The 24,060-nt window shown below is 38.0% G+C and overlaps 1 protein-coding gene across 2 annotated transcripts in view; it reads right to left on the bottom strand.

Annotated features, from left to right (window-relative positions):
* The window catches only part of LOC149541293 (Ribosomal protein L12/ ATP-dependent Clp protease adaptor protein ClpS family protein), a 40,186-nt gene extending 31,829 nt beyond the window's left edge, over positions 1–8,357 (bottom strand). Inside the window, exons 1-2 of one of the 2 annotated variants that reach the window (XM_089796588.1) lie at positions 8,143–8,357; positions 7,913–7,981 (exon numbers count right to left, since the gene is read on the bottom strand). In XM_089796588.1, coding sequence (XP_089652714.1) covers positions 7,913–7,981; positions 8,143–8,191 — 118 coding nt within the window. In that variant the 5' untranslated portion in view covers positions 8,192–8,357. The remainder of the gene's footprint in view (positions 1–7,912; positions 7,982–8,142) is intronic. The other variant, XM_089796587.1, reaches the window with a different exon arrangement.
* Positions 8,358–24,060: the final 15,703 nt, after the last annotated feature.

Below are 24,060 nucleotides of genomic sequence, written 5' to 3'. Positions count from 1 at the left end.
TTCAATGGGTCAATTCCCAAGCGAAATGCAACCAAACAAAAGACGGAAACTCATACTAAGAAGTCAAACATTCCAATTGATCAACAGGTTACTATACAAGATGGGACCTGACCAAATCCTTCAGCAATGTGTTCTCGAGGAGGAAATACTGAGAGTATTGAAGGAAGCACATGAAGGGCATGCAGGCGAACATATGGGGTCTGACACAATTGCGTGCAAGATACTTCTCGCAGGATGGTGGTGGCCTATCGTGCACAACAATCCCAGGGAGTGGGTCATTGGATGTGACACATGCCAAAGAGCCAAGAAACCACTGAAAAGGGATTTCATGCCCCTAAACCCCTCATATGCGTAGGAACTGTTCGAACGGTGGGGACTGGTCTTTGCTAGACGCTTGAAGGAAAGCAAAGCCCACAGATGTCAATACATCGTTGTAGCAACAGAGTACAAAATGGATAGAGGCACAAGCCCTACCATACAACTCTACACTCAATACGGCAAGATTTATCTACGAACAAATTATAACAAGGTACGACATACCAATTCAATTGGCAAGTGACCCCAGAGGGCACTTTGTCAACCATGTCATCAAACTACTTACGACATAATTTAAAATCTACCATTCACTTTCAAGCCCGTACCACCTGAGAGCAAATGGACGAACATAATCAACAAACAAAATCTTGGTTTCAGTGATCTATAAATCATGTGGCATTAAAGGTGAGGATTGGGAAGAGAAGTTGCCATCAGCATTATGGGCTTACCGTACCTCCTACAAGGTCATCACGAGACACATCCCATTTCAGTTAACGTATGGTCAAGAGGTCGTAGTACCAACATAGTTTATGGTACCAAGCTTACGTATAGCGATTGGAAACAAGTTGGGAGATATGAAGTCTTAGAGAGAGGATATATAACCTGAATAAACTTGACAAAAGGAGACTACAAGCACAATGGGCCACCAAGGTTTCACAGTTTAGGCACAAGTTTTCGCACGACAAGCACTTGAAGCTAAACAAATTCCAACCAGGTCAATTAGTATTGAAATATAACAGGTGTAATAAGATCAAATCGGGTAAATTCAAAGTGAAGTGGGTTAGACTATACAAGATCTGCGAAGTTGGCGATAATGGCGCAATCAAACTATGGACACTCGATGGGAAGGAAGTGAGCGACCCAATAGATGGTTTGAAGTTAAAAATTGACCATGAGAGGAATGAAGGCTGGGGAGATAATGAGACCCGGACAAATGATTCAGATAGAATATGAATATTTATTAATAAAAGTAATAAAATACTAATAGTAGTAAAATATATATATATATATATATATATATATATATATATATATATATATATATATATATATTACTTGGGTCATAAATTTGATATTGTGACAAGCAAGAGAATTATGATTTAAAGGCAAAAATATTAACGCCGTGCATACAAGAGACACCAAAAGCAGACAGTATGACACCAAGGAACATTAGAATCCACCATACATAGCACGTCCGTGGAGGTAAATGCATTGTACAGTATTAGGAAAGCAATCCAAAAGAGAAGCACATCATCGTACAGACACATAAGAAGGGGGAAGAGAGTTGTACGGTTAATAACATATGTCGTACAACTACCTAAAAAGCAAAAGTTGGTAAGTAAAAAAAGAAAAGCCAGAGGTCATACGGCCACAAAACAAACACTCCAGGAGGTTTGTACGGCACAACACAACATAAAGGCATAACCCACACTTCGTACAACCAAAGATATGGATAGAGAGCACCATACGATAGTCTGAAGAAAAAGAGACTGGGCGCATGCTTGAAGAAATGCACCATACAGTATCACGAAAAGCAATTGAGAAATTAGACACCGTATGGCCTCGGTGAGCACTATAAGAAAAAGCATTTGTACGGTCACAAGTGAAGGCACATCGTTAAGGGATTGGGAAGCAAAAAGAGAAGCGCTCAAAGCAATTTACAAGTACAAGGAGAACACCGTACGGGGTCAAGGAAAACAATATGGGCCATAGAAAGAGCTTTTATAAGGGACCGTACGGCATTGCTAGCATACTAGAGATCGCAAAAGCAAACGAAGGAAGGGCATGCAAGGAGAACACATCAACCCTAGATCACTGTTCTACTGTTGATGAGCATTGTGATGTGTCTCTGCCAAGAGCCATATGGACTGTGTGAAAGAATATAAGCTAACACCATACACAAGAAATTACACTGAAGACCATATCATACGGACACATCATGCTTTGGAGACTGCACGACAACTACTTGTAATGGACGGGAAGCATTTATAATTTGGAGCCATATAGCGTTATAGCCAGAATTCCAAATCATTATAGGCAACCAAATTGCCAAGAGAAAATATCGTATAGATTGGCAGGAGCAAAGAAGGCAATGCATTTGTTAAACACTCAATTTTTTGTAGTCGTACAAACGATATAGCCATACCATTCAGCCATAAGGAGTTGTACAAAGTCGGGAGGTACAAAAAACCTAATTGTTTTTCGACAAACAAAAAGACGAGAGAAGACAGTTATGGAGTTGGCTCGTAAGAAAGCCTCGAAGAAAAAGTTGGAAGAAGATTCGGCTACCAATAACAAGATGAATCGAAATGTGAAGACATTCCCTTCAAGCGTATGAGTTGCAAGAGGCATAACCACGAGCAAAAAGAAGGGCAAACAGCCAACATAGGCAGTGACTGCAACTGTGTAGCTCACACCTCAAAATATACCTTTTGAAGGCCTGAATGGGTTAGAGTGCAGGAAATAGTGGCAGGATACACCTAATAATCACCCAGTAAAGAATAGCATAAGAAAGGCACAGGTAGAATGGGCAATCTAAATGCCAATTTTTTGCATTCGTGAGTATAAGCGCTTTCTACGCACCATGATCAACACTTATGACAGGCTTTCCCAAACCAATTCGTTTTCCTATCTAGGGCGAGACTTGGTAATTTCCTTCGAGCAACAAACTTCACTAGGTTATTTGGCATACCCAGCCATGCGCGGGAAGGTAGGAAGATTGATGGCAAATTGAAAAAATTGAGACGAGCGGTGAAGGCGTGCTTGATAGAGCTTGTGCGTGGTGAACTGTCTCAAGCAAAAAAAGAAGCAGTGATGGACACTTCTAAAGGTAGAGGACTGAAAAAGTCTAATATTCAAGAAGCACAATGGCGTTGCCTCATGGACCTGGTTAAGAGTGGGCTCATGAGATCGAGCCACATGTTTGATATCTCCTTCCCACAGGTAGCAATGATGAATGGGATCATAAACAGGAGTGTATATGACTAGGACACATTGAACACATGTACAAGTTCATAATGCTACAGCACAGGACATTTTACATGCCCCATTACGCTGTTGGATTATTCCTTGATGCGACAACACAGATGATTCCCCTTGAGATGTTGGAGGTCAAGCTTGGCCCACTCGCTCCAGGTGAGCCACCCATTATGTAGTGAAAACATTTAGACAAACCAAGTGGGCAAAGACGAAGGTCAAGTCTGGCCCACTCACTCTAGGCGAGCCACCCATTATGCAGTGGAAACATTTACACACACCAAGTGGGCAAAAGGCCATGGTTGGGAAGAAGTGACCCAGGCATGAGTTGGACGTAGGCTTGGAACATGGGAATACAGATAGCGGCTGACAAGAGACATCATCTAACAATAGTGAGATGGATGAAGAGGAAGAGGTTATGGAGGATGACGAAGAGGTTGAAGTCATAACCGAAACACCACTACTATTCCCACGGCTTGCCCTCTCACCTACATCTCATTTGGCCCCTGTAGGTACACATATTCCGAGTCTTGGATAGTTCAGACAGCCCATATTGATGACTTTTGTCACAGTAGCAACAGCTCCGCCACTACCCGCAGGGATCCTAGCCATTCCACAAGCAGTGGCTACATTACAAACAGTCTCCCCATCACCACTTATAGCCATACCGGACAAGGTTATGGAGATACTAGAGAGTTTGAGGGCACCTTAGGTTAAACTAGAGGTAGTTGGTTCAAATGCGATGGTCACTATAGATATTGCATTATTGGCTAGCAGTGAAGGTACTAATAGGGCAAGTGCAGTGCCAGACTTGAGTGCACAGGATTTAAGCATGTATCTAAGTCAGAGGTTTAGCATAAGACCAGTAGCGTCGACATGTAATATTCTCTCACCTATGAGAGAAGTATCCCAAGAGATGGATCCTATAGCTCCACAGGAGGAGAGTCATCTCGCTAGTATAGTTGAACTACAACCTCCACACAGCACTGCTCAAAGGATGTTAGAGGCAGTGGAGATAGCTATGGGCACACAAGAGTAGCCCACATCAGTTCCCTCGACAGCCATGGGGGAGGATGTAGAGGCGTACCTAGATGACATGGTGACTCGAGGTTGGTAGGTAGTGATTTATGTGCAAACACACACACTGGAGACAGTGGTGCAAGAGTTGAAGCAAGTTCTATCTTTCATGCAAGCCGATTTCCCAACTGCCTTTAAAGTATGCTTCAAGGCACAACGAAGGCCGAGCACAAAGACTTCGGAGATTAGGCAGGAGTGGATTGCTAGGGAGCCCATCATAGAGAGCCAAGTGGAGAACCTGACGCGAGAGATAGTAAATGTGTATCGGGATGCGTACTATGCTCTACAAAAGAGTCAAGCGGATCAGGTAGCCGCCAAGAGGGCTCAGGAGGAGATAGCTACCAGATTAGTGGCAGTAGAAGCCAGTTTGGCCACACAGGAGTCAGCTTGGGAGACAGAACGGGCAGCACTCATTGCCAAGAGGGAATTAGGGAAGGCAACATTTGTATCTCAGTTGGAGGAAACAAAGCAAGCCAACAGTCAGCTATAGATGAAGTCAGATGCAAAAGAGGTGGAGCTCTGAAACATAGTTGAGATGATGAAGAGAGCCTTAGAGATTTAGATGCAGGCTAAGGCAGATTTGAACACCCGGACCCAGTAGGTGCACAAGTTACGGGCATAGTTGAATGAGTTACGGCACAGTTGAAGGCTACTACACCTACACCACCAGGGACACACCTTTCTTCTTAGTCTTGTTTTGATGAACTTAATTGTCTCTATTTTGTCGTCCGAAGACAACTTTTCTTTGGGGGGTATGATGTTGTCGGAAAAAGTCTAAACACAGCCAATAGGATTAGTTAGTGTCTGAAAGGTTGCGTGAAGGTTGAGTCACCCCTTCAGGATATATATGTACATCGTTCGAATTGAAATATGAATCATCATTGTACTCGTGATTGTATACTCTGCTTATATGAATAAAGTACTATCTTGTTCTATGTCATACTCTAGTCTCTGAATGCAATAACTATCCGTTTACCTTGTACGGTAAACAATTGAGAGAGTGTGATGCAGAGTGTATGGTGAAATGAGTTGTTTTAAATACAATGATTTTCAGTTGGTGCTCATTTGAAGTTGGTGCCTCAGCAGACTAGAGTTGGTGCTTCAGCTATTTGAAATTAGTGCTTCGAGGAGAGTTGGTGTTCACTTACGTAATCTGGGTTGGTATCCATTTTGTTAATGAAAGCTATTGGATGCCATCGTTTTTTACCGAAAGGGTTTTCCATGAGAAATTTGGTGTTTGCATTTCTTGATAGTGCTCTCTTCAAGTTTATGTGGTTCCATGCATTTAAAAGATCTGAAATACTAATCCAGTCCCCCACCTCCCCTCCCACCCTCTCCTGCTCTTAGTATCTCCTGTGTGCTCTTAACAAACCTCCAAAGCAAGGCTCAATTACAGGCAACAAAAGACATTGACATATCCCTGATTCATACATCTGACCAACTCAAAATTGAATATTTATGCAATCATAATACTATCTTGCATAACCATATCAATTTCCTCGAGGTTCTGGTGATTTTATTGATTTCAAATAACCATGAAGACAGTCTAAAAAACTGAGTTTCTAGGATCCCGAAGACTAAAGATAGGCTTTAAGGAAATCAATTCTTCCTAAGAGTCATCCATGTGAAATGTTTGCTAAGGAGCTCCACAAAAATCAAACTTTATCCAAAGAATAGCTAGCTCAAACGAGAAGATCATAGCAATAATCAGAAGCAAAGGTGATAGAATATTCGATATCTAGCAATATTCACCCATGGTTGCTGAAGTGCTCCTTAGGAATCTAACTTGGCCTCAAAAATTGTTAGCTCAAATGAGAAGACTGCAACAGCAAGAATGCAGATGCCAAAACAATCTACCGATGTTATTTTTGTATAACCCTGTGGCAATCTTGTAGTTTGTTATTGTTCTTGAAGTTGGATAGAAGGTGTAGTTGCAAGTTTTCTTCATCGGAGATGAGTGGAGAATTGGATAGTGATAGTCTAGTACTTTCCTATTGGCAAACAGATGGCAGATATACTAACAATGCTTCGGTGAAGAATAAGTTGGTATTCTTCATGGATAAGTTGGGTGTTGTGCAAAACACCTTCCTCACTAAGAGGGAGTGTTATTTTTTGTTGTTTAGCTCGAAGGTGGAGTGGAGTTGCTTTAAAGCAATTTGAGTTGGATATTTAGCAACAACTTTGTTTTATTCTTTAAAAGAATATTTCTAAGTTTGTGAGTTTGAGGGAAAAAAAAGTGATTTTATATATGATTTAAAGTGTAAGAAAGCAAGAAAACATTCTTTTCTTGCAAGCTAAGTAAGTAAAACAGATGGGCTTTATATATGTAAGATTGCAGTAGCAAACTTGTATTGGATTCTATTGTATTCAAGAAAAATAAGTTAGCTGTTAGGCTGAATAGAAGGTCCAACAGTTGCAGGTTTGCCCAAACTGGGGTTTCCTAAGTGTATTTGTGTTATTGTTTATGTTTGTTTGGCTTTTGTTGTTTTGCTTCCACTATTTAGTTTCAGTTAATTAACCCAGAGTATTTATTGTTATAAATCAAATAAGAGTTTCTTTCTGTGAATCTATTGAGCAATTAATCTGTAGCTAGGTTATCAACATTTAACACTTAAAATACTAATTCCTGAAACAAATGACTTATGCGGTCTGGCCCTTATTTTATTTCCATGCTCATTTTTCAGCTGCTGCTTTTTCAAAGATCAATCCAGACTGTTTCTTTTCAATATTTGCAGTTATTAATTTGCCAGATTATGCAATACCCAGAAAATCGGAGCCAATTTGGAGTCACACTACTATGATATGACTCCACTATACAGCACCCTGGTGCTTATTCTATCAGAGTAAGCATCCAGAGGCAGTTAGTGATCAACTGAAAAATAGAGTGAGCATTCTACACGCAACAATGGGATAACTGGCCTCTCCAGATGGTAGATTTTTATACACGATTCAAAAAAGAAATTAAAGCATGTCCGAAAAAACAGTCAATGGGAAAACAGTAGAAGCCACTAGCAGTGAATCCCTACTTACTACTAGACAACTAATTGGACTAGCTCACAACGACAAGCTACAACCTATCATCCCAGATAAACATGACCAATTGCAATTGTGCCTTGATTAATATCCGAATTCGGTCAAATTTCATCCTACTTATTATTATTCTATATTGAGTTACGTAATTTCTTTCAATATTTCAAATGTTAGATATACAGGAGGTAGCACTTAACAGAAACACTTCCTGATCAGGCATTCGAAAAAGAACGGAAAGTTTTTCCCTATTACGAACAAATTTTCTGATATTCTAGAAAACACAAAATTGTGATAGTTAAAACAAAAGAAAAACTATGACGCCATGTCACAAAATTGCCATATATGGACCTTGATATCAATTATAAGGAAAACGTTTAAAAATCAGATGAACCCATGTCACATAATTGCTATTACATGCTAATTGTTATCAATCTCCGCCCTCGATATCTGTTTTGGGTTAGATTTTAAAAACACTCTTGTATATATTTAGCTTCAGCATTGGAGAAAAGGCTACCTGATTTGGTTTGAAATGTTTGAGCTCGAAGAAGCAATAATTTTGAACAGACGGTACTGGCCATTACTTCTGAAATGGAAAAACAAGAAGTCATTAGAAAATCATTAGCTTCAGATGATAATTCATCTAAATATTTTCCCACAAATATTGTAATTGTTTTTTGGTTTGAAGAAACAACACAATTTGATAATTAATTTGACAAAGCTGCAAAACAGCAAAACATGGATGACCTTTTACTAATGCGGGTGATACCGTCAAACCCTGACAGGAAGGGTTCATCTGCGTTGGCCTTATGGCCTTACAAAAAAAGTATCGTGGGCTTTTTTCCAATTTGTGAAGGAAAAGAGAGTTATCGTCATAATTTCTTTTATTTTGCGGTGAAAGATTGATATTTTGCTAAAGAATCCATGATATCTGGAGGGGACGATTTAAATCTTTTCTCGGGGCTTTTATATGAAAAGTGACTTCAGACTCATACGAGAGAACACAATTAATTAATAATTAATGATTTTAAAATATTTTTATAAAATAGTTGGCAAAATAATAATAATTATTAGTTCTTTTTATATTTGGAAAACTCTCTTCTATGTTGTGTGAAATATGCATTCTCCTTTGTATATTATTTTTGAGAGGTAGGGTTTCTCCTCCCCCTAGTCTGTAATGAAAATAACTCGCAAATTGTAAGGAGTAGATAGGCAAAAAGGATCATGAATATTTTGGCTAGGGAAAGCATGATTAGCATCAAGAATGGAAATAGCAGGGTCTCAACCAACAAATTTGGGCGGTTCCTATTACTTCCTAAATTGCAGAATTTGTAATTGGTGCAAATCATATTGCAACATGAAGGAAGAAATGTCCATCTTCACATTCTCAAAAGAGCTATCCACAGTCTGGCTTGTCAATCCCTTCAAGAATCTATGCCTTCAATAGGTCCCAAGCACTTGAAGATAATACTTATGGTTATTGGAAAAGGGATATCTCATCCCTTGCAAATAAAACACATGGGTATATTTATTTTGAGCATAACAATAATAATTCTAGCAATTATGGCATTAGCAAGTAAGGTAAATCCCAATATGCTCATAAACACCATGTAAAGCAAAATAATAGGAATGTTAAGCCCCCACCATGATTTTTGCAAAATAGGTCATGGAATAAGAACCCTTAATTTGCATATCATAATGGGGACTTCATTGTGGTTGTTATTAAAAGCATGTATACAAAGAGCATGAGCAATCATTGTAAAATAATGGTTCATTTGCAAAATGGTGTGGAAATGGATGATTGATAGAAAGGATTGTGAAATGGTGGAAGTGGTCATATGTGAGTCAGGTAAGTATCTACGTTCTTCTAGAAAAAATCTTGTTTATTGATTATAAAAATGAAACCATAAATATAATTATTATATGGTAATATTTTTTTTTTTAATAATCGATATGATTTAAAATGTATTGACTAGCAGCCTAAATTTGATCCAAGCTAATATAAACCAAATAAAATCTTGAAATGGGGTAGATTACCTAATCTAGCAGTAGAACTAATCCATAGCATGATAGTAGAGAGAGTAGGCAATCAATTGGGAGGGTTTGTTGGGTTGGAGGAAAATTTTATGTTTTTCTCTAACATCAAAATTTAATAGGCATATATATTAATGCAAAACATTCAAAGCAATTGGAATTAATAGTGAAAAGTGAACATATTTCATTAGACTTGTATTTTATCTAGGCCCCATTTGTGGTAATAAGTTTGTCCCATCACGAGGATAAGGCTAGCATTGCAAAAAATCTTAAACAGGTTGTTAGCCCTAATTTTCACCAAGTCTTTTGTCTAAATTGTGTTGTTTAAATTGTTCTAAATCAGTGAGCAGTTTGGATTAATTGCAGTATGTTTTCATCCTCTGTTGAAAACCTCATTTTGACAAATGTTATTTATACCAAGCACCTAGGGTTTCTCTGAGATTTTCATCAAAATGCTTTACCCTAAGCAAACCCTTATTTTTTAGGCCTGCGCTCTTCAAGTTTTAAATTTTCAAATACCTCTATAACTTGGCACTTTTAAAGTTAAATCTTGTGTTTCTGATGAGGGCTCATGTGTTTTAAGTATGCGACCAAGCGACTATGGTTAGTCGCAAGGTCAAGGTTCTCTATCAAACCATAGCCACAAATGGCACGACTTAGCGAAGCAAGTTTTTTCCCTTTGATTGTTGAGTCATGGTGAATTGGCGGTTAAGTTTTTCCCTGACTGTGATAGAGCAAAGAAATTGAGATGGCTTTGATCTCACGGTCGCTTTAGTAAGATATTATGTCAAATTTTGGTAGCGACCAAGCAATTTCTTTGATTGCATGGTCAGACACTTGGATAATAAAGGTATATGGTTGACTACAATTGTGCAAGGATGCTTAAGAGCTTATGAATAGTTTTTGACCACAGGTTCACATGAGGTTTAGTCTAACCTTGGTTTTGAATCATGAAATGGCAAAATATTATGGATCATAGGATCATTGGAGTTAAATGGAAACCATGGGTTAATGTTACGGAGGTGCGACATGTCGCCATGTGGATTGAACTTGGTGATATGGCAACTTAGTGTCAAAGTGATGTGGCATAAAGGTAGTTTTTGATTAGTCAAGGGTATTAGCATGGATAACAAGCTAAAAAAATTTAGGACCATTAAATTGAAGAAAATCAAGGGTTGTCGCTTTGTCATTATAAGAATTTGGAGATGTTTTAATCTTAGTGAGATAACAATGAGGTGACACCTATCACGTGGACCCAGCTGAGGTAAAGTTTCAAAGAAAAAGTCTCCACCATAGATCAAGATTGAAATAAACAGATGTCTTTATGTCGTTATCCATAGTTGTAAGGTTTTTACTCATAGCGATATAATGACAATATGACACATGGTGATGGCCCACTTTCAAAAGGATTATTTTTGTTCACACAGTCACATAATATGGTTAAGAATTTGGTCCTTTAACCGCAACTAGGTGAAAGGGTTAAAGAGATGCTAAATCGCACAATCGCAATTCTAGCCAAGCAATAAGAAAAGTAAGTTGCGACTAGGCGATCATTGTTATGAAAATACATAAGATGCTCATTCGACTAGTTGCACCATTAGAAAGGATATGAGCTATTAAGTCAGTGACCTAGTGAGGACAGTTAGAAAGGCTTGTTCACTTGGTTGCACATTTAGTGAATATAAAAGGAAATTTTAATGCAACCATGCGATGTAGTTAAACTCAAAGCTAAAAGTGATAATCGCTTAGTCGCAAGAACAATGACTTAAAATGCATAACCATGTGTGAGGTCGTGACTTCATGAAGTAAAGGTAATCATGGGGTTGCTAATGGTAAGTGTAAATGTTAACATGAGGCGACAACCGCGCGACCTGTGATCCCTGGGTCACACAGTTCGTCGCCAACAACAAAGGATAGATCGTGAAGCGACAAAAAGAAGTAAAATGTTGCAGTTGTCAGGTCACGAAGATAAAATGTTAAGAAAGAAATGACTGTTGGAGGCCTCGTTATGACTTAAAAGTTATATCCTGTCAGAAGTGCACGAATAGATTGAAAAGTTGGTTGTACATGTTGTTGCTCTACACATTGCAAATTTTGAGATTTCTTACACACGTTCACATCAAGAGACATAAATGCCCCTCTGTTGTTTTTCTCTCCATTAATAGGTTGATGTAACGAATTCCAAAGTTACAATATTTTGCATAAGTTTAGAGATAATAGTTTGAGCACCATGAATTTGGAGGAATTTTCAGTATCCTCGAAGCTAGTATTAACAGATATTATTCAAAAAGCTTTAGTTGCAGAAATCATGGCATAGGAAGAGGGAAAGATGATAGTGTAGGTTGATGTGGAAGAATCCTCACAAACCATAAAACAAGCAAATCCAAAATTGACAACTTTGTATGTAGGAGAGTTGGTGTATTTTCTCCCAGGGTCTTCTCATGCTCAAACTTTGAATGCCCATGTTTTCAAAGATGTATACTCCTTCTGCAGGGATGCCATTATACTTGAAACCAATGAGAATCAATTATTCTGGTATTTTTGTCAGAATAGGTATGCTAAATCACCAATTTGCAACTCGTGGATTAGGAACATGGCAAAGTTGATAGTGCTAGAAGTGATAGTTGATGTTGATCTGGTGAAGGCACTAATCAAGTCTTACAATTTGACAACCAAGGCCTTCCATAGAAAGGATATGAGTGTCCTATGCATATTTGATAAAGAAACCTTTATTGAAATTTTTAACCTAGGTGGACCTCTCACAAAGAAAATTGAGAAAGAAAAAATGAATGAGACCTTCAAGAATTCCAAGAGTTTCTTCACTGGAATTGTCATGAGGAGGCACATTCCCAAATCAAAGAAGGAAAAGGGAGAATTGCCTAAGAAGGTAGGGGAACTAATGCCTTTGGAGTTCTTCTACAAATATTTTAGATATACCATCCACGGGGTTGAAAAGGTGGTAGGAATTGATGGCACCAAGAATGCCCTAGGATGTGTGTGTGTGTGTGTGTGTGTGTGTGTGTGTGTGTGTGTGTGTGTGTATAAATACATATCTAGGATCCAAATCATAATGTTTGTATACACACACACACACACACACATATATACACACACGCGCACACACGCACACGCACACGTGTGTGTGTGTGTGTGTGTGTGTGTGTATGGCATTGGATATCCAAGATCCAAATCATAATGTCTGTTATGACTTTGTGGAACACATATCATTGATAGGATGCATAAATTGAGGTGACTTAGAAGGGGAAAATGGGAAACTTTAGATTTTTCCATTATTCATTGTTAATGGACATTATCCTTTTCAAGAATATAGGGCATATTGAGGCTATTGAGGAGAATGGAGAAAACCTACATGTGCAATTGTGGACTTGGTTATGGCAAAGGTTTTATCCCTATGCTAGTATTATTCCTTTCTATAATGATTTTGTCTTTCCAATCATGAATATGTTAATGGATATAAATGAGAGAATACCTTGGGGAGTAAGAATGTTAATTAGACCATTTGCTTGCCCAAATGAGGATAAGGTACTTAGCCATGATTGGGCTAGTTTGTTTTTATTTGAAAAAAAAATCAATTATAAGAGTATTTGGATGTCCTCAACCTCCCTATGTATTACCTAGACATGTCTCTAAGAGATTAGGCTAGTTTGAATTTTTCTGGCAATTACTAATGATGAATAGAGAGTACTTAGGCCTTACTGTCATGAAAGGCTCTTTTGCAGCTAGAAATACAAAGATGGGTGATTTTTTGATAGGGGAGGATGCAATAGAAGAGATAGATCAATGTTTAGCTGAATTTGAACTTCCCTCTGCCCCAGCTTTTCCTTTGACCCAAAAGATCTGGTGAGGAATGCTCTTAAAAAAATGAGGGAGTATTCTCTTCCTAGTAGCAAGCCAATTTGGGAGGAAGATTGCATCATGAACTATTTGCAAAAAGAGGTGTGTAGAGACAGGACTTAAAAATGGTGAAAGATAATGAAGATAAAAGAAGCCATGAGGGTAGCAAACCCATCAATCAAGGGTTTTCACCATGATGCACCATATCTTGATAGGTACAATAGGTATTTGGACAATTTTGATGAATTGATGACACAAGTGCTTGCAGAGTTTAGAGACAGAGCAGAACCCTAATCTCCTCAGTAAGAGGATGTTATAATTGTAGAAGTTGAGCAACCAAAGAGTTCTTCATGGGCTAAAGGAAAGAAGAAGCAAAAGATGATTCAAATCCCTGACAAGGTTAGAGGAAAGGCCTTACAAATCATGCCTTAGGGATCAAAGTTCTTTGATACCATCAGACACAATTTTTTAATCAAACAAGTAGGTGAGCATGAAAAGATCCCCAACAGGACTAAATTGTAGATTTAGATGTTGGATGAAAGAATAATTCAAGTAGAAAAAATCATAAAGGATGACCAGTTTGTAAATTCTAATGAATTTAAGTCATTTCTTTATAAGGTAAAACAAAATGAACTCACCTTACAATTGCAACCTGGGGATTCACTTGAGAGAATTGCAGAATTAGTTCAAAGGTTGTAGGATTATGATCCAAATAGTGAGAATCTCATAGTTGAGGAAGAAAAAGCATTAGTAATGAAAAATTGGAATTCTGCTTTTTCCTGGTTGGGAACTTAGTTCCTCTTTTATGTTAGACCAAATTAGGAAACAAGAAAAATTAGTCTCTTTTGAAGAGACTAACACCTCTAGTGAGCTACAGGGGTCTGGGGTTAACATTGATAGTAAGATAATGGCAATATGGAGCATGACTTTAGATGATAATAAGCCAACTCTCATGGAGATAAAGGAGTCCCCCTAGGGGAAATGTAATTTTTGGAATGTCTCCACTGTATCCAGTGACCAAATCCACAATCTAATGAATACAACATCATTAATGGGGAAGAGCAAGATGGATACATTGCAATAACAATTGTACACAACTTATAGAATATCCATTGATGCTAGACAAAAATATGAAGAGGATTTGAAGAGGACTTATGTCTTGGAAAAGAAGATAGCTGACATGGAAGATGAAATAAGGAGCCTATGGGTCGTGGCTAGACCTGTCACTGAGGTGAAGGATCATGAAGCTCAGACTAAAGCTGACATAGCAGTTTTGGGAGATGCCCAACATATGGAAATTGATGAGTGGGATGGTGCTAAGGAAGTGGAAATTAAGACAATTCAAAATTTCCTTATGCACAAAATTGGTGCCTTACATGTTGTTTCATAGATTGTGCACATCAACTATATTAGCTTACAAGGAGTTGAATACAAATGCATAGAAGCATTAGACCTTCTATCTCCTCTATTCACAACTTGGGGACCTTATGCCCATTTTTTTGATAATCCAGTCCCTATGCTACCCTAGATAAAGGAATTACCCAAGGTGGTAATCATTAATACTAGAAAAATGGTAAATAAGGTAAAGGAGCTACATGGATTTTTCACAGGAAAATTGTAATTGCTCCAAGGGAAAATGAAAACTATTGTTGTGGGGATCCCAAATTTCATCCCTTGCATTTTAGATAGTAATGGAGCTTTCAAGGAACAACAGGAATGGTCTTCTTCTTTTGAAGATATTTTGAGACATCTAAGGTTTGTAGCCTACTGCAACAATGAGACACAGGTAAATGTTTTCTATGATTTAATTGATTTTCTTTTTAGAATAGACTCAAATATAAATGTATAGAAGAATTGAATGCAGTTAAGGATGTTGTTTGGCCCGAGATAGACACAGATGTGGCCATATGGGAAGTAATAGCAAACATTAAGGCTCTACCATCCCAAGAAGATGATTAGATAAAGAAAACAAAAGGGATACTACAAGAAGACATAAGGAGATGGAAGAGGACAAAAAAATTGAAGTAATGATTTCTGCCATAAATGTCATCTACTTTTTGCACCCACTTTCCTATCTACTTTCCAACTGCAAGAGAATGAATTAATGTAACCTTTCAGAGGTTTTTCCTCTTGTTTTTGACCAATTAGTTTTTGACACCTACCTTCTTATCTGAAGCTTGTTGCAATCCTCTATATGGGGATTCCCAAGATGTGGAGTAAGAGGTTAGTAGTCTATAGAATTTTCTTGTTTTATGTCTTTTTACAGTCTCTCCAAGTTTTTTGTAATTATATGAATGTAGTCAGTTTTGTATACTTGAGAATGCAATGAATACCAAGTATCAATTATCAAGTTATGAGTTGTATTTTGAGTTTTATCAGTATTGTATTTATTTTCAAAGGAAATTGTTGACACAAAAACTTGCACCCTAGCCCGAGGGAATACTTCTCAGGAAGCCTCGTGTAACATGGAAACAATCTCGAAATTGTGGGACTTTGCAACTTGTGATTGAGTCTTTGGAGAAGGCTGACTTCCTTTACTATCAAGATGCACCTAACTCATTCTTGAGAGGAAAAGGGAGAAGGAATGCATGTAAGCAAAACTATGTGGGTCTACTTTTTTTCTAATGAATGCACTAGAACTTAATAGATTTCTCAAAATATACCATTATCTACACCTTTTTAATCTCTATATCATAGATAAGCCAAAGATAACACAATCAGAGAAGGAATACAATGGATTCACTTGATCTAATCAATAACCAAGTATGAACATGATCATATGATATTGCAATTATCAAAATGCATTCAACAAGCGAAGCCATAGGAACGTGCACACACTTGGATGAAAAAGAATGGATATAGTAGAGAAGATCTCTATTGAGCATAGGCAAAATTATAGAAGAGTTTTGAAAATCAGAAAAGAAAGAACCCTTGAGGAAAAGTTCTGAAAATCAGAAAAGAAAAAACCCTTGAGGAAATAACAAAACTTGCTTTTATATTTCAAGTATAACTCCTGGTTTCTTTACAATTTCATTCATGCATTTAAGACAGTCAGAGGACAATTGGATGAAAATTGGGTGATAGATCGGATCTAGTGCACCTTCAAAGTCATGGAAATCATCAACCCTGACTGGAAGAACCCTGATCTTGACATAAAACAACGCAATTAATGCAAAACTTCCCTCAAATGGATAACCAAGTGGTAGGCAACATGTCTTTCACATCTTTCTAGCACGACCATAAATCAAGAGTGGTTGGGATAGATCAAGAAGATCAGATTTTTGTAGAGGAAACCCCTTTTCCTTGCTCTAGGTTCGAGAAATCATCAAAATCAGTAGGTCAATTGAGACAATCAACCAGGAAAGGACATGTGGACCAATAGCCTTTTATTCTTTTGCCACCACATGAAGTCTTTGAGTGTTGACCATTTTTTGTTTTCTTGACCTCATTACCTTCCAACGTAATTGTTTGAACCCTTACAATTCTATGATCGCCAATTATGTCATAGCATCACCAATTGGAATTCTAGCCCTTACAATTTCATGACACCTAGTTTATATTATGGTCATGATCACCCGTTGTAACCCCTACAATCTTATGATCACGGTTAATAGACCATCTTGTAACCTTGGCAATTACCCCAGCAACTGTCATTAATCTACGACCACTTGATGACAATTATCTTTCCTTCTCCTAGCCTCAAAAGCATCAAAATTTACCTTTACAATCTCTCAATGACCATCACTTTGTAACATCAGACAGGTATCCTTTTTGGTTCGCGATCTTATGATCCCCCTTGGTGCTATGACCTTATGATGTTACACTGAACTGTTGGTATCATGGTATTAGAACCTCCATTGCTTGCACTCGTGATCTTATGATCAATTACTATTGTAATATCAGGAGACCATTCGAGTCATGCAGAAACCCTTATGCTTTCCTCTGGCCCTACCATACCACATGTTGATATGTCGCTATCTTTCCACAGGTATATTTCATACAACTTTTTGTAGGGCCCATTTACCGTTGCACCAAAAGCCATGACTGTTAGTGAACATGGAACACCACATAATTAACCACTTGTGGGCAGGGGAGCGCATCGCATCACCCAACAATCTCCCCCTCGACGTGCATACCAGGTGCTTACGCGGGTCGGGAAGGCACCGGGGAGATTTGAACCCATGACCAGGCCAAAACCAGGCTCTGATACCACTTGTAAGGAAACTTGGCAATAAAGAATATAACCGTTTCCACATAACCCATAATAGATCTAAAATAAGCACGAAATTAAAATCCACATGCAAGAGAATAGACAACATACCCACAAAATGTGACACAAGATATACCCTGGGAAACCCTCATTTAGGGAAAAACCCAGCCTCCAAAAGCATCCATCATCATGTATTATTCAACAAAAATACCATTACCATACAACCATGGAAGCCTTCATGGCCATAGCCACAACCGAGCAAACTATGTGAACAAGCATGAATCCACACATCCCATGCCATGCTTTCAACCTTCACAAATGCTCCCTTGGTTAACCTGTCAAGCCTTGTCCCGCTCGACTCTTGCCTTTCGTCTTCTTTTTGTCACTCTCTCTCTCTATCCTTTACAACAACTACCCTTGTGGCTGCTTATATAGTAGCAAGTCCCACAAAACCACTAAGTGGTATTACATAAACCATGTGCTAAAACCATGTGCTACCTAACCCACTGACCCCACATTTAATATTGGGCATTTAATTCTTTTCCCCAATATTAAATAATTACATGAAATATTATCACAATGTTACAATACAACTCATCAAGAATATTCCATGGGAATCTTTACATGTTGCACGTCCATCTAGGAACAACATTACATAATAAAATAAAATAAAATATAACAATATTATGCAATGTGTGCAACACCCATTATTTCAACAATCTCCCACTTGTTGTATACATTGCATAGGGTCAATCCGTAGCCACATAAAATGAACAAGGGAACAATCCCTCCCAGCACATCCACCATCATGGATCAAAAAATACACCAAGTGCTCCATCCTGGTACCTGCAACAAAATCAAAGTATCCAGCATCTCAAACATGAATGATCTCACCTCCTATTATGCCACTACCACTGGACATACATAGAAGCCATCCAAAGAGAAAACCACCCAACCTGTCGCATTAGAAGATCATAAAATCCTGTACCAACTGAAATTCCAAGCACAAAAAACCTGATCCAAAGGTAATCACATGTATCCGTAATTGTCAAAATATCCATAGCTGAAATAGCACCCACAGGAAAGTGCCAGACCCATCCAACTATCCATACCTCAAAGGTATAACAAGTGAATCTCATATCACCGACATATCCAATCTATAACCTGCAATCACAAACCTCAAGAGCAATACCTGCCACATATATACCAAGAAGCTCCCACTGCAAAAGATAATGTCAAATCTATAACCAATCCACTCAACACATCTCAAAGAAGTGAGTCCATGTAGTATCAAGGACATCCACAATACATAATCCAATATCCTGCGAGAATAACTCTCATAACAAGTCTCCAATGCTCTCCCAAGTTCACCACAACCAACAGAGGAAAGAGATAAAGGAATAACCATGTCATCTCTCACATGACATACATGAACACAAACCAGTGATCATAATCTCTAACCAATCTCAAATCCAATGTAAGCAAAATTGAACATCCACGAAGATAACCAAGACCAGAGAAACCATGCAAATCATAACCTATATCATGTCCTTCTACACACACCTCTAGATGTAAACTGTGCAAGTATGATCTCCTCCATTAAAACCCCAACAAGAAGCCTCAACAACACCCAAACCATACCATATAACTAATCATGGATGTAAGCCTCTCACAAGAAGATCAAACTCAATAAAACCATTCCTAATCCAAGGAATAACCATTCCTAATCCAAGGAATATACCCAATATAAAACCATCTCCCAAATTCAACCAGCATAACAACATATGCACATGGAGATAACCAATGCTAAATCATCTCTCAAATGAACCCTCCAGAACTAACTCATGTTCCATAGTTCAAGATCCATATCCATGAAAGATAAGCATAAATATAATGCAATTGAGAGAAAATAATGGGCTATACCTCTCAAGTAGCAAACCGCCGAGTAGACCAAGAGTGGGGAATGAGAATGCTCATCAAGATACCCAAGTCTCCAACCAAGACTCATCTAAGAACAATCTCCTCTCAAGTCCATATCAAGTGACTGCCCCTCGGACTTCCTGCTGAAACCATCAACCGTCTCAACAAATACTTCTCTAATCCAAGAGAAATCAGCATCACCACCGTCTCTAAGTATCCATGAGCACCTGTAACCAATCAATCCATGCCAACTCCAAATGCAACATAGCAATATCATGAAGTATCTAGCTTATGATCAGTGTACTCAATACCAAGAAACTAAACCAAGATCAATATCAAAGTTCCAACCATGGCCTCAGGAACATAAACATGACAACATGATCTTACCATCTCAATTAAAGAGATAATATGCTCCACATGAACACACCATAACATGTCACAACTCTAAACGCGTATCAAGAGTTTACCATGACATAATAATGAAACTATCCTCACACCAAAGATAACATGTCAAATAAAAAACATAAACCACACCTTTGCCAAGAACCCTGTGAGTCCTCAAGATGCAACCATCTCCACACACCATGAAGAAAACCATCTCCACATATCATGAAGAACCATCTTCACATACCATGAAGATAACCAAGAACTCCATGAGTCCTCAAGATCTAACCATCTTCAAACACCATGAAGATAACAAGTGCACCATGCAAATGTCAAAGACGCTTCTGCAGCAACAGGATCTAAGACAAACTTCCAACATCTGCAAACACTCAATAAATATATCAATGCCAACAACTCCCACTCAACTGTGGTACCAAGTCACCTATGGCATCATAAAATCTATCCTTTCCAAACCAAGAAGATATAAACCAAACCAAGAACTAATCATGCACTGTCACCCCATCATTGTCACAAGCTCTCACTAAACCGTGTATCCAAGCTATCCATGACATAATGATGAAAAAACCATCCTCTAACCATAAGAATTAATCAAGGCATCAAACCATCAAAGAACTCAAAGTGCACATCATGAGCTCCTTAAAAGAAACCAAATAACCATGATCCTCAACCAAGAAGATATACCACCATAACTGAATCAGAAATCCAAGCTAATGAACATCAAGGATGTACTTGTATAACCAATCATGTCATGCCAAAATCCATGGCACCATGATCACATCCATGAACCGAGCATCTGGCTCTCAAAGTGTCCAACCTGTCAGCATAGTCAACCACAATCCTCCACCATGATTGTACCTGGTAACAACATCTCATCCCTTCTACATGAAGATAAAATCATGTGACTTAGGGCATAGACAACCCTAATCCAAGCCACCAATCTGAATATGCATCAATAATGAAAGATCAATGGGCAAAGACAACCCATAACCAAGCTATAAATGCAACCTGTAAGTATAAACAAATAAAATTGGTATAAACAAATACTTCTCTAATCTAAGAGAAATCAGTGTCACCACCGTCTCTAAGTATCCATGAGCACCTGTAACCAATCAATCCATGCCAACTCCAAATGCAACATAGCAATATCATGAAGTATCCAGCTTATGATCAGTGTACTCAATACCAAAAAACTAAACCAAGATCAATGTCAAAGTTCCAACCATGGCCTCAGGAACATAAACATGACAACATGATCTAATCCATCTCAACCAAAGAGATAACATGCTCCATATGAACATACTATAACATGTCACAACTCTAAACGCGTATCAAGAGTATACCATGACATAATAATGAAACCATCCTCATACCAAGGATAACATGCCAAATAAAAGCATAAACCACACCTTTGCCAAGAACTTTGTGAGTCCTCAAGATGCAGCCATCTCCACACACCATGAAGAAAACCATCTCCTCATACCATGAAGAACCATCTCCACATACCATGAAGATAACCAAGAACTCCATGAGTCTTCAAGATCTAACCATCTTCAAACACCATGAAGATAACAAGTGCACATCATGAGCTCCTCAAAAGAAACCAAATAACCATGATCCTCAACCAAGAAGATATACCACCATAACTAAATCAAAAATCCAAGCTAATGAACATCAAGGATGTACCTGTATATCCAATCATGTCATGCCAAAATCTATGACACCATGATCACATCCGTGAATCAAGCATCTGACTCTCAATATGTCTAACCTGTCAGCATAAAATAGTCAACCACAATCCTCTGCCATGACTGTACCTGGTAACAACATCTCATCCCTTCTACATGAAGATAAAAATCAGCAAATCATGTGACTTAGGGCATAAAAAACTCAAAGCCAAGCCACCTATCTGAATATGCATCAATAATGAAAGATCAATGGGCAAAGACAACCCATAACCAAGCTATAAATGCAACCTGTAAGTATAGACTGTTTACAACACTACACAACTTGTAGACCCAACAAGTCATCATACATATCCACTGATAACCATATCATCATGAGACCAAACTGAAATATGAACTGAGTATACACAATGTTACCATAGTCAAAATATATACCATAAACTGTTCAGATCAATATATGAACAAATAAATCATGCCAAACCTGCACCAAATCTGAACCAATGTGTAGAGCTCTCTAAGAGCTTTTTGTTGACTACTCGAAGTCCAAAATTCGACTCCGTATGCCCAAGTTATGCCCTAATCCGTGCTCAAAATAAATAACATCTGACTTTAGGGCTCTCAAAACTTGAAATTTTTTTAAAATCACAGAACCAAACCTATGCCATGTTGTAGTGCTCTGAATTAGCTTTCCAACGCCTATAAGAACTCTGAAATCTGATATTCTGAGAGAAAGTTATGGCTGTTTTACTAAAATTGTCTTTTTACCATTTTCAGTACGATTTTTCATTTTTTATTTTTTTTAGTGACGAAAATTCCGACGAGATTAAATTTGATGGCCATCACGGGCTGAAACTAAAAAACTCTTTCATTTTCTCTGAACATGGCCAAACTAGGGCATATTATATATCAAATTTTATGAAAATGTCAACCCGGATCCAATGGTGAGGTCTGTTTTTACCCAGGAGGTCATTTTTGCAAGCTACCCCCCAAAACCCTCATTTAAATGAAACATCCGAAAAAATATTTTTGTCCAACAATTTCACATGCCCAAATCTTTTAACATCCCATCATAACAGCAAATTCAAAACCCTCAGATATAGACCGCTTACAACACTGCACAACTTGTAGACCCAACAAGTCATCATGCATATCCAAACCAAACACTGATAAGCATATCATCATGAGACCAATCTGAATATGAACTGAGTATACAATGACATCAAATCTTAAATCTCCAATGTCATAAACTCACAATGTTACCATAGTCAAAATATATCTATAAACTATTCAGATCAATATATCAACAACTAAATCATGTCAAACCTACACCAAATCTGAACCAATGTGTAGAGCTCTCCAAGAGCTTTTCGTTGACTATTCGAAGTCCAAAATCTGACTCTGTATGCCCAAGTTATACCCTAATCCGTGCTCAAACTAAACAACATCTGACTTTAGGGATCTCAAAATCTGACAAAATATCAAAATCAGACAACCAAACCTACACCATGTTGTAGTGCTCTGAATTAGCTTTCCAACGCCTATAAGAACTCTAAAATCTGATATTCTGAGAGAAAGTTATGGCCATTTTACTAAGACAGTCTTTTTACCATTTTCAGTACGATTTTCATTTTTTTTTTTTTTTTTGTGACGAAAATTCCGACGGGATTAAATTTGACGGCCATCATGGGCTGAAACTAAAAAAACTCTTTCATTTCCTCTGAACATGGCCAAACTAGGGCATATTATATATCAAAAATTTATAGAAATGTCGACCCGAATCTAATGGTGAGGTCTGTTTTTACCCAGGAGGTCATTTCTGCATGCTACTTGGGTATCTCAATTGCATTATATTTATGCTTGTCTTTCATGGATATGGATCTTGAGCTATGGTACATGAGTTAGTTCTGGAGGGTTCATTTGAGAGATGGTTTAGCATTGATTATCTCCATGTGCATATGTTGTTATGCTGATTGAGTTTGGGAGATGGTTTTATATTTGGGCATATTCCTTGGATTAGGAATGGTTATTCTTTGATTTAGGAATGGTTTATTGAGTTTGATTTTCTTGTGAGAGGCTTACATCCATGATTAGTTATATGGTATGTTTTGGGTGTTGTTGAGGCTTCTTGTTGGGGTTTTATGGAGGAGATCATACTTGCACAATTTACATCTAAAGGTGTGTGTAGAAGGACATGATACAAGTTATGATTTGCATGGTTTCTCTGGTCTTGGTTATCTTCCTGAATGTTCAATTTTGACTACATTGGTTGGAGATTGTGATCACTAGTTTGTGCTCATGCATGTCATGTGAGAGATGTCATGGTTATTCCTTTATCTCTTTCCTCTGTTGGTTGTGGTGAATTTGGGAGATTATTGGAGACTTGTTATGAGAATTTTTTCTTGCAGGTTATCAGTTTATGTATTATCGATGTCCTTGATACTACATGGATTCACTTCTTTGAGATGTTGTGAGTGGATTGGTTATAGATTTGACATTATCTTTTGCAATGAGAGATTCTTGGTATATATGTGGCAGGTATTGCTCTTGAGACTTGTGATT

The sequence above is a fragment of the Cupressus sempervirens genome, chromosome 8 (genome assembly GCF_028749045.1).
Source record: "Cupressus sempervirens isolate cs-2001-9-10 chromosome 8, ASM2874904v1, whole genome shotgun sequence".
Classification (NCBI taxonomy): Eukaryota; Viridiplantae; Streptophyta; class Pinopsida; order Cupressales; family Cupressaceae; genus Cupressus; species Cupressus sempervirens.
The sequence above is the reverse complement of the archived record's forward strand: the minus strand, read 5'-3'. Positions and strand labels throughout refer to the sequence as shown.